The sequence below is a fragment of the Balaenoptera ricei genome, chromosome 15 (assembly GCF_028023285.1).
Source record: "Balaenoptera ricei isolate mBalRic1 chromosome 15, mBalRic1.hap2, whole genome shotgun sequence".
In the NCBI taxonomy this organism is placed as follows: domain Eukaryota; kingdom Metazoa; phylum Chordata; class Mammalia; order Artiodactyla; family Balaenopteridae; genus Balaenoptera; species Balaenoptera ricei.
This window is the reverse complement of record NC_082653.1, coordinates 12,750,083-12,759,613: the sequence shown is the minus strand read 5'-3', so window position 1 is coordinate 12,759,613 and position 9,531 is coordinate 12,750,083. Positions and strand designations below refer to the sequence as shown.

The following is a 9,531-nucleotide window of genomic DNA, read 5'->3' as shown; positions in this document are numbered from 1 at the left end:
CCTCAGGATGCAGGACAGGCAGACACTCCTGCTTCCTGTGAAAGTGTCTGCCTGGAGGAAGGCATCAAACCCTCCCTGTTTGACCCCAAATACAGATCGAGGTGGTGGCTCTCCCCTTAGAGTGATTTTCCCTGTATCCAAACACTGGCTTCAGATAATCCAAGCAATCAGTCCATCACTGTGCCCGAAATCCCACCAGTATTCACTCTCGTCAACTACAGTATTGAGTCTTTTGAAACCTGTAATTGAAAGACACAAGGCTCTCTCTCTGGGAGGAACCCAGTCTGGGCCTGGAGAGAATGAGCTCTGGGACAGGTAGTTTAGAAGGAAAAGAGATTAAAAGAGAAGGGGCTCTCTTCCAAAATGGCAGGACTCAGGGGAGTCCCAAGTGTGGCCGTGATAGTAGGGGGCCTAAAGAGGAAGGCACCCGAAAGAAGCCTTTCATAGAGGTCAGTGTTTTCCAAAGCGTGGTAAAGGAGGGAAAGAAATGAAGGAGGGAAGAGGTCGGGATGAAGGAGTGGAGAGGCAAGGAGGGAGGGAGACGAAGAAAGACAGGCATGGGGCAGGCCTGGCAAAACAGGTCTGCAGGCCAATTCAGCCCGGGGAATGAGATTTCTCTGACACGGCAGACGGACTCAGGCAGCTTTATAAACATGGCTCGGGCTTGGGCCGGTGATAAGGCGCTCACAGCATGGGACCGAGACCACAGGTCCCGGTATGCAGGAACAGCATCTGTGCTGGCGTCTGTTCTGATTGGTCCGTTTGCGGCCAGCGTGGATTCTGATTGGCCAGGAACCAGCCCAACCACGTGTTGAGTACTTGGAACTCCACTCCCGCGGATTCCAGACCAAACGGGCCTTGCAAATTGGGGCGGAGGATGGCTCGTCCCTCAGACCCACCCTGATCCGCGGGCACATGTGAGACAGAGAGTCCTGGCATGACATCAGAAGGAGGCAAGGGAATGCCTGGAAGAACAGTCACATTTTTCCACCATCACAGTGAAATAGGAACTGAGAATCCAAAATAAAGGTGAAATACATATAAAGACGGTAATTTTCCTGGCACACCTGAATGGCAGAGCCGCAGTACAATCTCGGGTATTCCTCACCAGTCCCCTGCAAGGGAATATATATACTGCCATTTTAGAGAAGGAAACTGAGGTTCAGAGTGGTAACTCACTGAGCAGGGGTCGCTGCCTCAAGGACCCTGACGGTATCGAAGCGATCGTCCTCCGTGCAATCTTCAAAACCGTTGCTCACTCCGCCTGTGATGCTGGCCGGCCTAACCACCTCCACACGACCAGGGTTGGCCCCAAAGGAACTCGCCACAGATCAGGATCTTTGTATTATAAACCGACTTTTAATAATAATAATAAAAAATCTATCATGAATTGAATGAGAATATCTGTACATTTCAAAGTAAACCAGTGCACGACGCCCTTGCCCTCGGGGGCCCCCTCTCCGTTTCTGCCACAGGGTCCTCGTTTGTATCTGTGTCACCTCTGTCCTGCAACAAGCCCACCTCTTGCAATCTGGTGCAGGGTGGCAAGAGAGGGAAGGCGGCCCCTGGGGGTGCAGGGGGCCAAGATGCTGATGGGTCTTCAAGCCTCCAGGGCAGTGGGAAACCCACACCTGATTTCACCCATCAGCCAAGGCTGGAAAGACTCCTCCCTTCTGTCCCAGCTGTGACATTTCCCTGCTGGCAACAGAACCTAGAGGGGACAAACTGCTGGGGGGCAGAGGGGGGATCCTGTGTGGGTCCCTGTGCCCAGGTGGGCAGGGTAGCTTCCTGTCTCTCTAGCTGGCTGAGAAGTCCCAAATGCCCTGCTCTGAGTTAACATCAAAAAATAAATTACAGAAGGTACCACTCAGTGTTCCCCGGCGGCCCTTCTACCTGCAGAGGGCAGGCACCAGTGTGGGACTGCCTCTCCAATGGATGGCTCAACCCCCTCCAGCCCCCAGGCCTGGCCCAGCCACCTCTCAAACCCTTGTAGGCAGTCGTTCAAAGAACAAAGTAATTCACCCTGATACAGACCAACTGCTGGAGAACCGAGGGTGGGTGGGAAAAGGAACCCTAGTCGATACCTGTAAGCCATATCGTAAGACCCTAATATTAAAAAGATGAAATACTGACATCTTTTGAATTTTCAATAATTTAGTTTTTCTTTTTTTTTTTTTTTTTTTTTTAGTAGAACTGGGAAAAGTTGTCAATACTACCTTATGCTGGTCTCCTGTTAGACAATATAGCTTTCTTTGAAATTTAAAATGTCAAATATATAATCACGCAACCTGGGGGGAAAAAAATCTCAACGATACCAACGACAACATAAAAACCCCAAAATAAACCATAGAGAGTCCACGCCATATAAATAAAGTCAGAGCAAATCTCGTGCCCAGGGCTGATGGCTCCAGTTCCAATGGCGCTGATGGCGGAAGCCGGTGTGGCTTTCGACCGTCCTCTTGGTAACAGGCGTTGTGCCCTGTCCCTCTGTCTTTACCGGCAGAGGCCCGGCTTTTCCGAGTCCATCAGGCAGATTAGTACAGGGTTAGGGGGGAATCTGGAAGCTAAGGTGAGGAAGAGGAGCAGACACATGTGGTCGCCTGGAATGTGGACAGAGAAGGAAACCAGAGGTTTCCAAAGTGCAGGTTGAGCCATCCCGAGGGAGCTGGGGCCGCGGGCCTCCAGCTGCAGTGCCCATGACTTCTCCCCTGTGTTCTGCGGACTTGCAGGCCGGAGCCCAGGCCCTGGCTGCACCCATCAGTTCTGTGGGTCCCCAGCACCCCTCGGGCTTCTGGCAGAAGTGTGAAGAACATGCCAGCCCAGGGCCGATCCACCAGCTCATCCAAGAGTGGGGGCACTGCTTATCCTCCCAGGAGGTGATGGAGGAGGCCGGACAGATCTTGAAGCAGGCGGGAGAGGAGGTCTCGGGCCAGCTCTGGAGAAGGCCACACGGCCCCCTGTGTCCTCCCAAATCCCAGCTCCAGAGGACGCAGCCAAGCACGAGGCACCTCGGCGTCTAGAGGTCTCCGTCCACCGGCGGCTGGCAGAGGCGGTAGAGCCTGGTGGAGGTGAAGAGGGTGAGGAGCAGCCCGGCGGGCCAAGGCCTACTATTATTATTGCAACATGTGATTTATGTGAACGTGTAATCCACGCCCAGACAGCAAAACTCAACAGGTGTAAAAAGATGCAGAGTGAAAAATTACTGATGCCGCCCACGTTCCCCTAGTGGTACAGTCCCCGCCCCACAGGAGTCTTGCTCCCTCCAGACTGGCAAGGGGTTTACAAAAACAGACACATATACATGCGCATGTTTGTGTTAAGGTACTTGTGTGGGGTGTGTGTGCATTTTTCCACGCTAATGGTGGCAAAGTAGACCCAGCACTCTGCCACTGGAGTCTTTTACTTAATATATCTTGGGGCCTCTCTCTGCAGCACGTGGGGAGCTACCTTGGTTTTCTTTCTGCATTGGGAGGATTCTGTGCTCTACTCTCAAGTAAGAAGGAGCCACTAATGGGTTTCAAGCAGGGGAGACGGTAGATCTGCTGTGGGTAGAATGATGGCAGGGGGACCGGACCAGACAGGAGGCTGCTGTGGTGACACGGACAAGACAGGGAAGCAAGGTGGCACAGTGGTCAGGAGCGTGGCCTCTGGGCCTAGAATGCCTGGGTTCCGAAGCGCATCTCTGTGATTCTGTGCGCTAGCTGTGTGACCTTGGACAAGATACTTACCCTCTCTGGGCCTCAGTGTCCCCACCTGCCAATGGGGGATAGTAATAGTACCTTGCTCACAGAGTTGTTGTTTCGAGCAAATAAGTTAATATAGGTAAAGATACTAGAATGGTGCCTGGAGCAGGGGAAGCGACATACAAAAGTATTTAAAAGTAATGAGGGGAGGGACCTCCCTGGCGGTCCAGTGGTTAAGAGTCCATGTTTCCACTGCAAGGGGCACGGGTTCAGTCAGGGAACTAAGATCCCGCATGCCAAACAGTGAGGCCAAAAAATAAAAATTAAAAATAAAAAAGTAAAAGTAATGAGGGGAATTCCCTCTCAGTCCAGTGGTTAGGACTCCACACTTCCACTGCTGAGGGCCCGGGTTCAATCCCTGGCCGGGGAACTAAGATCCCACAAGCCACGCCATGTGGCCTAAAAATAATAGTAACAATAACGAGGGCTAAGAGAGTGCATGCAAAAACTAGTGAAACGTATATAAGATCTGTATGAGTTCTTGTATTGCTCCAACACCGTTTCCTGGTCTTGACAATGTCCTGTGGTTACGTGAGACATTATTCTTGGCGGGGGGAGCTGCGTGAAGGACCACATGGAAACTCCCTGTACAATTTTTGCAACTTCCTGCGAGTCAAACTATTTCAAAATTAAAAAGTTATTTAAAGATTGTGGGTCTATGTCAACAGCAAAGCAGGGCAGTGTGGATGGAGAGGGAAGACGCACAAAAATGAGTTATTCCTGGGAAAGGGGGCTGCACACAGTACCACGAGAAGGTCTGACATCAACGTGGAGATGATGCGCCGTGAGGACAGGATGAAGCAGGTGGGCTGAGGGCTCTGAGGGCAGCAGGGTGGCAGAGAAGGGCGGTGGGTGAGCCGGTGGGGGGCACACAAATTACTGCCCCATGGCTCACTCTGGGGGCCCTGCCGTACTTTCCCAGCCAAAGTGGGAGCTCTGGGAGGTAACAGGCTGAGTCGTATTTGTTGTTTCCCAAATGGGGTCCCGTAAATGAGAGGGGAAGCCCCATCTGAACACCAGCGGGTCTGTCTGGGGTGAAGCCCAGCCCAAGTCCTGGCCTTCAGGGAAGGGAGGAGAGGAAAGGAGACGGGGAAGGACAGCCACTCACCGCGGTGCACCCTGGGGCATCTGGTCCTTGACTCGGAGGTTTTTGGCCAGAATCTCCACCCTGGGGCCCTGGGAAGAAAGAACGGTGAGGTCCTGGGCTGCCTCTGCACGGAGCCCAGGGCGCTTGAGGAAGCATGTGGGTGTGGGTGGGCGTAACGGGAGCTGAAGTCCTCAGCCCTCTAGATGGGGAGACGGGCATCAGCCCAGTGCCCAGACGGCCCCTCATCCCACCCGGGCTGTGAGTCCACCTCTCCCTGTGCCCACCGGGCCCGGATCTGGGTGCCCCGCACGCAGCCTGGCGGGGCCCCGGGGGATGGGTCCCCTCACCTGCTTCCGCATGATGTCCGTGGCCTGCATGACGCACTTGGGCAGCAGCCCGTGGCTCCGCGCCAGGATGGCCGCCTGCTCCAGGGAGAGGCTCAGGGTGCTCCTGCAGGGGGGCGGCCACAGGGGCGGCAGGTGAGACGGGGGCGACTGCCTGCCCCCCCACGGCCCCCAAGACCCCAATCAGAGCAGCAGGGACAAAGGACAGAAGTGGGAAAGTGTCCAGATCTGCCCCAACCAAGAGGCACGATCATTCCTGCTCAGGTTGAATGGATGCTCCAGCAGAACCAGGCTGCAGAGACGCTCAGTCACACCAACCAGGGTGGGAGAACCGGGAAGTTCAGCAGCCCTCCTAGGACCACCTCCTCCCGAGGTCCCATTTCACAGCAGACAAACTGAGGCTCGGCGGGGGGCGGGGGCAGCCACGGCCTCGTCTGAGCTCAACAGGCAGCGGCAGAATCAGGATTCAAACCTGGCCTTCGTCCTCCCGTCCTGGGCCCCCAAACCGCCCAGAGGCCCGTCCCCGCTCAGGGCCCGCGCACCTCTGCATGCCCGTGCCGCACATGGTGATCTGGCAGGCCCCCAGGCGGTAGCAGAGCTCGGAGGAGATGGGGATGAGGCCGGCGCCCAAGCTCCCAGCGGCACCAGGCTTGGGGTAGACGAAGGACTTCATGAGGCGGCAGAGCTCATCCAGGGCATTGATGGGGCGGATCAGCTGCGAGGCACACACACCCGGACGGTCGGAGGAGGCCCCCACCTGTCCTTCCTCCCCGTCACCACCTCCAATCCAGCTCCGTTACAGCAGCTGTCCTCTCAGCTCACCTCCTGTGCTCACGATATATTTCGGGCCTAACCCTCCCATCTAATTCTCTTCACCTGCCCAGGTGTGCCCACGACCAAGCCTCAGCGAATACCCACTCCTGTCCTCTCCAAATAGCAGCACCTCCCCAGGAACAGTGTCCCTTCTGCTCTGTCCCACCTCCCCTTTCCTGCATCGCCTGTGCAGGCACAGAACAGTGGCCACTGCTTTCTGTGTCGTCTCAAGACGCTGCCAGCTAGACTATTATACAAACTCCCGGAGGGCTGTGCCCAGCCCTTCTCTCGGAGCCCAGCCTCACGGTCCGAGGCCAGGAGCCCCAAAACCACTGTCAAAATCAAGGCCTGATAGGGACTTCCCTGGTGGTCCAGTGGTAAAGAATCTGCCTTCCAATGCAGGGGACGCGGGTTCGATCCCTGGTCGGGGAACTAAGATCCCACACGCCGCAGGGCACCTCAGCCTGCGCGCCACAACTACTGAGCTCACACGCCTCAACTGGAGCCCGCGTGCCGCAAACTACAGAGCCCACACGCTCTGGAACCCGCACCACAACGAGAGAAGAGAAAACCCGCACGCCACAACTAGAGAGAAGCTCGCGTGCCACAACAAGCGCTGCAACGAAGATCCCGTGTGCCGCAGCGAAGACCCAATGCAGCCAAATAAATAAATACATACATTTTTTTAAAAAAGAAATCGAGGCCTGATAGAGCCTGGGCAGAGGGGGAAAGGCCTGCAGCACGCGGGAATGTGGCCCAGACAGCCAGGTATTCCACTGCTCAAAATAAACTAGAAGCCTCCATTTTGCGGGAAATCTTTTGACTTTTAAATGCTGGCAACAAATTGGAAACACACAAAAAGAGCACTGCATGGCCACATCTGGTGTGGGGCTCCAGCCTGAGAGAGATGCTGCGGTGAACAAGGGAGATGCAAGAGGCACAGGTGAGTGGGTGCCAGTGAGAATACATCATCTAAGGAATTCTGAAGTGGGTGGGGAAGATGTCAGGATTTCTCGAATGGGGAAGGAGTTATCCCAGAAGACTTCCTGGAGGAGGGACTGCAGAGGCCTCCGGGGCATCTCGGCCAGGATTCTGGCTGGCGTGTGACCCTGGGCCCTGTCTGACCGCGCGAACCCCCAGCCCTGACCAAGCTCCACGGCAGGTGAGGGGAAGGAGGGCACACCTGGTCTATCTTCACCGCTGTGGTGCTGGCATCCGTGGGCAGGTTAGACCGTTCCAGGTAAAATGCCCTGAGAGAGAAAGACGGGGGTGAGGGTAGGGCCGCCACACCCACCGTCCTCCCAGCCCCTGCCCCACTGCAGCCGCAATCGTTTTGCCCTCCAACAACCAGAGGAAACAAATCATTAAGAGCGGCTGGCACAGCTCTCCATGCCCACAGTCACCTGTTCCTCCAGCAGCCCTGGGGGAAGCAGGAAGGGGCCCCCCGGGCACTCCTCAAATGCCACCTCCCCCCGACTGGCCGTCAGAATCGGCACTGACACCCCACTCTCTCTCCCATCCTGCTGTGTCTCTCCTCCGAGCGCCCTCATCACTTGACACGTCACGCGGCTCTGTTTACTGGGCTATTGCTTATCTCCCCTTCTAGAACAGCGCTTGGCCAACTTTTTCTGTAAAGAGCCAAAGAGTAAATATTTTAGGCTGTGTAGACCAGTCAGTCTCTATCAAGATGCTACTCAGCTCTGCTGTTGCAACACAAATGCAGCCAGAGACAATACACACACGGATGAACATGGCTGTGTGCTAATAAAACTTTATTGACAAAACAGGGGGCAGGCCAGACCACAGCAGCTCTAGAATCTACCCTCCATGAAGAACAGGCTTTGTTTGGTCACTGTTGACTCCTAAGTGAGCACCCAGAACAGAACCTGGCCTATGGAAGGCCGTGACTGACAGGTGCTGAATGAAAGAGGAGATGAATGAATGATTACAGAGGCAATTTTTTAAATGTTCAGTGAACAGCACAGAACAGACTGATGGCATCGAATGATCCAAAGAGATGCCAGTTATAATAATACAGGTAGATGTTTTCCCTGAACAGACATATGAAAGCATCATTCTCCCATTTCCAAATGGTAAAGCCCTTACCACACCCTGAAACCCCGGTCTCCTAATTCTCAGCCCACCTTCTTCACGGAGGGAGAAGGTGAGGCAGAAGTAGGAAGGGGCTGGGATGGGGGCGGCAGTAGTGGGAGCTGCCTCCTTGGGCCCCAGGCTTCCTCCTGGCGGATGTGACCCTACTCTTCTCTTCTCTCTGGGGGTCTCCCCTGAGCAAGGCCGAGGCTCTGGGGTCATGTCCCTCACTCACAGGCTCAAGAATCCCAGGGCCCCTGTCCCAGCTCCCACCCCCATGCAGAATGAAACAGGCATCTCCTCCCAGATGGAAGGGCCTGCTTTGAAGCCAAGCAGACCCAGTCTAGCTGCATGACTTGGGCAAGCTGGGTGTGCTCTCTGGGCATCGGTTTCCTCATCTGCAAAGTGGGTTAGAATGGCTGGGTTAGAATGGCTGCCAGTGACTGTTGTGAGAATCTGATGAGCTCGTGTAGGCAGAGGGCCTGGCGCACAGTAGATGCTCAAGAAAGGGCATTGCCTACCCCCGCACTGGGGGCCTGTCTGGTGCCTTACACGCTAATGCTCACTCCCCGTGACAGTGTTCAGAACCCTGCCCCCATCATGTAGCCCGTGCAGATACCTGAGTTTGCGGTAATACTGCTGAACCTTCTCCAGGGACTGGGCATTGATCTCCTGCTGCAAATCTTCCACCGTCTGGCTGCCTGGAGGAGGCGGCGCCTCCATGTTCTCCAGAGCTGTGAAGGAAGAAGAGCGAGGGCAGGTGCTTGGCTCCCGGCGTGCACGGCCATCCCCAGTGGGCCCCACTCAGCCCGTCACTGCGGCTCACCTTTCGTGAAGAGCACGGTGTGCAGCCTTAGGCTGGCCCCGCTCTCCAGGCGGGAGGGCAGCTTGGAGAAGTGATAGCTATCCAGGTAGAAGATGACCTTCAGTGCCTGCCGGCTGCCCTCGATGTGGTAGAAGACGTTGGTGTCTGTTGGGGGCCATGGTGGGGCAGAGGGCTCACCATCAAGGCTGGAAGGGCCCTGCCCCACCTCCGCGAGGGCAGCTATAGACCTCCTTCAGATCGCCACTGTGATGTCCCAGGACCTCCCTGTCTGCCTACCCCAGAGCCGCAGCTTCAGACCTTCCTGCCCTCCCACAGTCTCGGGGCACCTCAGATAGCCCCGTCCCCCTACCACTCAGAGGAGCAGCCTCTGACCTCCCTTTTCACCTCCCTTGACAGGTCCCAGTTTCTACTGCTTAATTCTTACACCTGACATTGATTCTGCCCAGCTGCGGAGTTGTTGTGTTTATCTTCAGAGCCACACCAATGCTCCTTCTACCTCTCACCTGGTAGCCCAGGGCCTCTACCTGGCAAAAGCTACCCTCAAACAGCACCTGCATCTTATTTACACCCAGAGCGAACAGCTTGTGGCAGGGGGGGCACTAACACCCCATCCTGCACCCATAGCAG

General features: G+C 55.5%; 1 protein-coding gene across 3 annotated transcripts in view; it reads right to left on the bottom strand.

Annotated features, from left to right (window-relative positions):
* Positions 1 to 1,339: 1,339 nt before the first annotated feature.
* The window catches only part of PREX1 (phosphatidylinositol-3,4,5-trisphosphate dependent Rac exchange factor 1), a 192,513-nt gene continuing 184,321 nt past the window's right edge, over positions 1,340 to 9,531 (bottom strand). For 2 of the 3 annotated variants that reach the window (XM_059896182.1, XM_059896184.1), the window contains exons 34-40: positions 8,905 to 9,048; positions 8,698 to 8,812; positions 7,171 to 7,237; positions 5,717 to 5,889; positions 5,178 to 5,280; positions 4,852 to 4,919; positions 1,340 to 3,059 (exon numbers count right to left, since the gene is read on the bottom strand). In XM_059896182.1, coding sequence (XP_059752165.1) covers positions 3,017 to 3,059; positions 4,852 to 4,919; positions 5,178 to 5,280; positions 5,717 to 5,889; positions 7,171 to 7,237; positions 8,698 to 8,812; positions 8,905 to 9,048 — 713 coding nt within the window. In that variant the 3' untranslated portion in view covers positions 1,340 to 3,016. The other variant, XM_059896185.1, reaches the window with a different exon arrangement.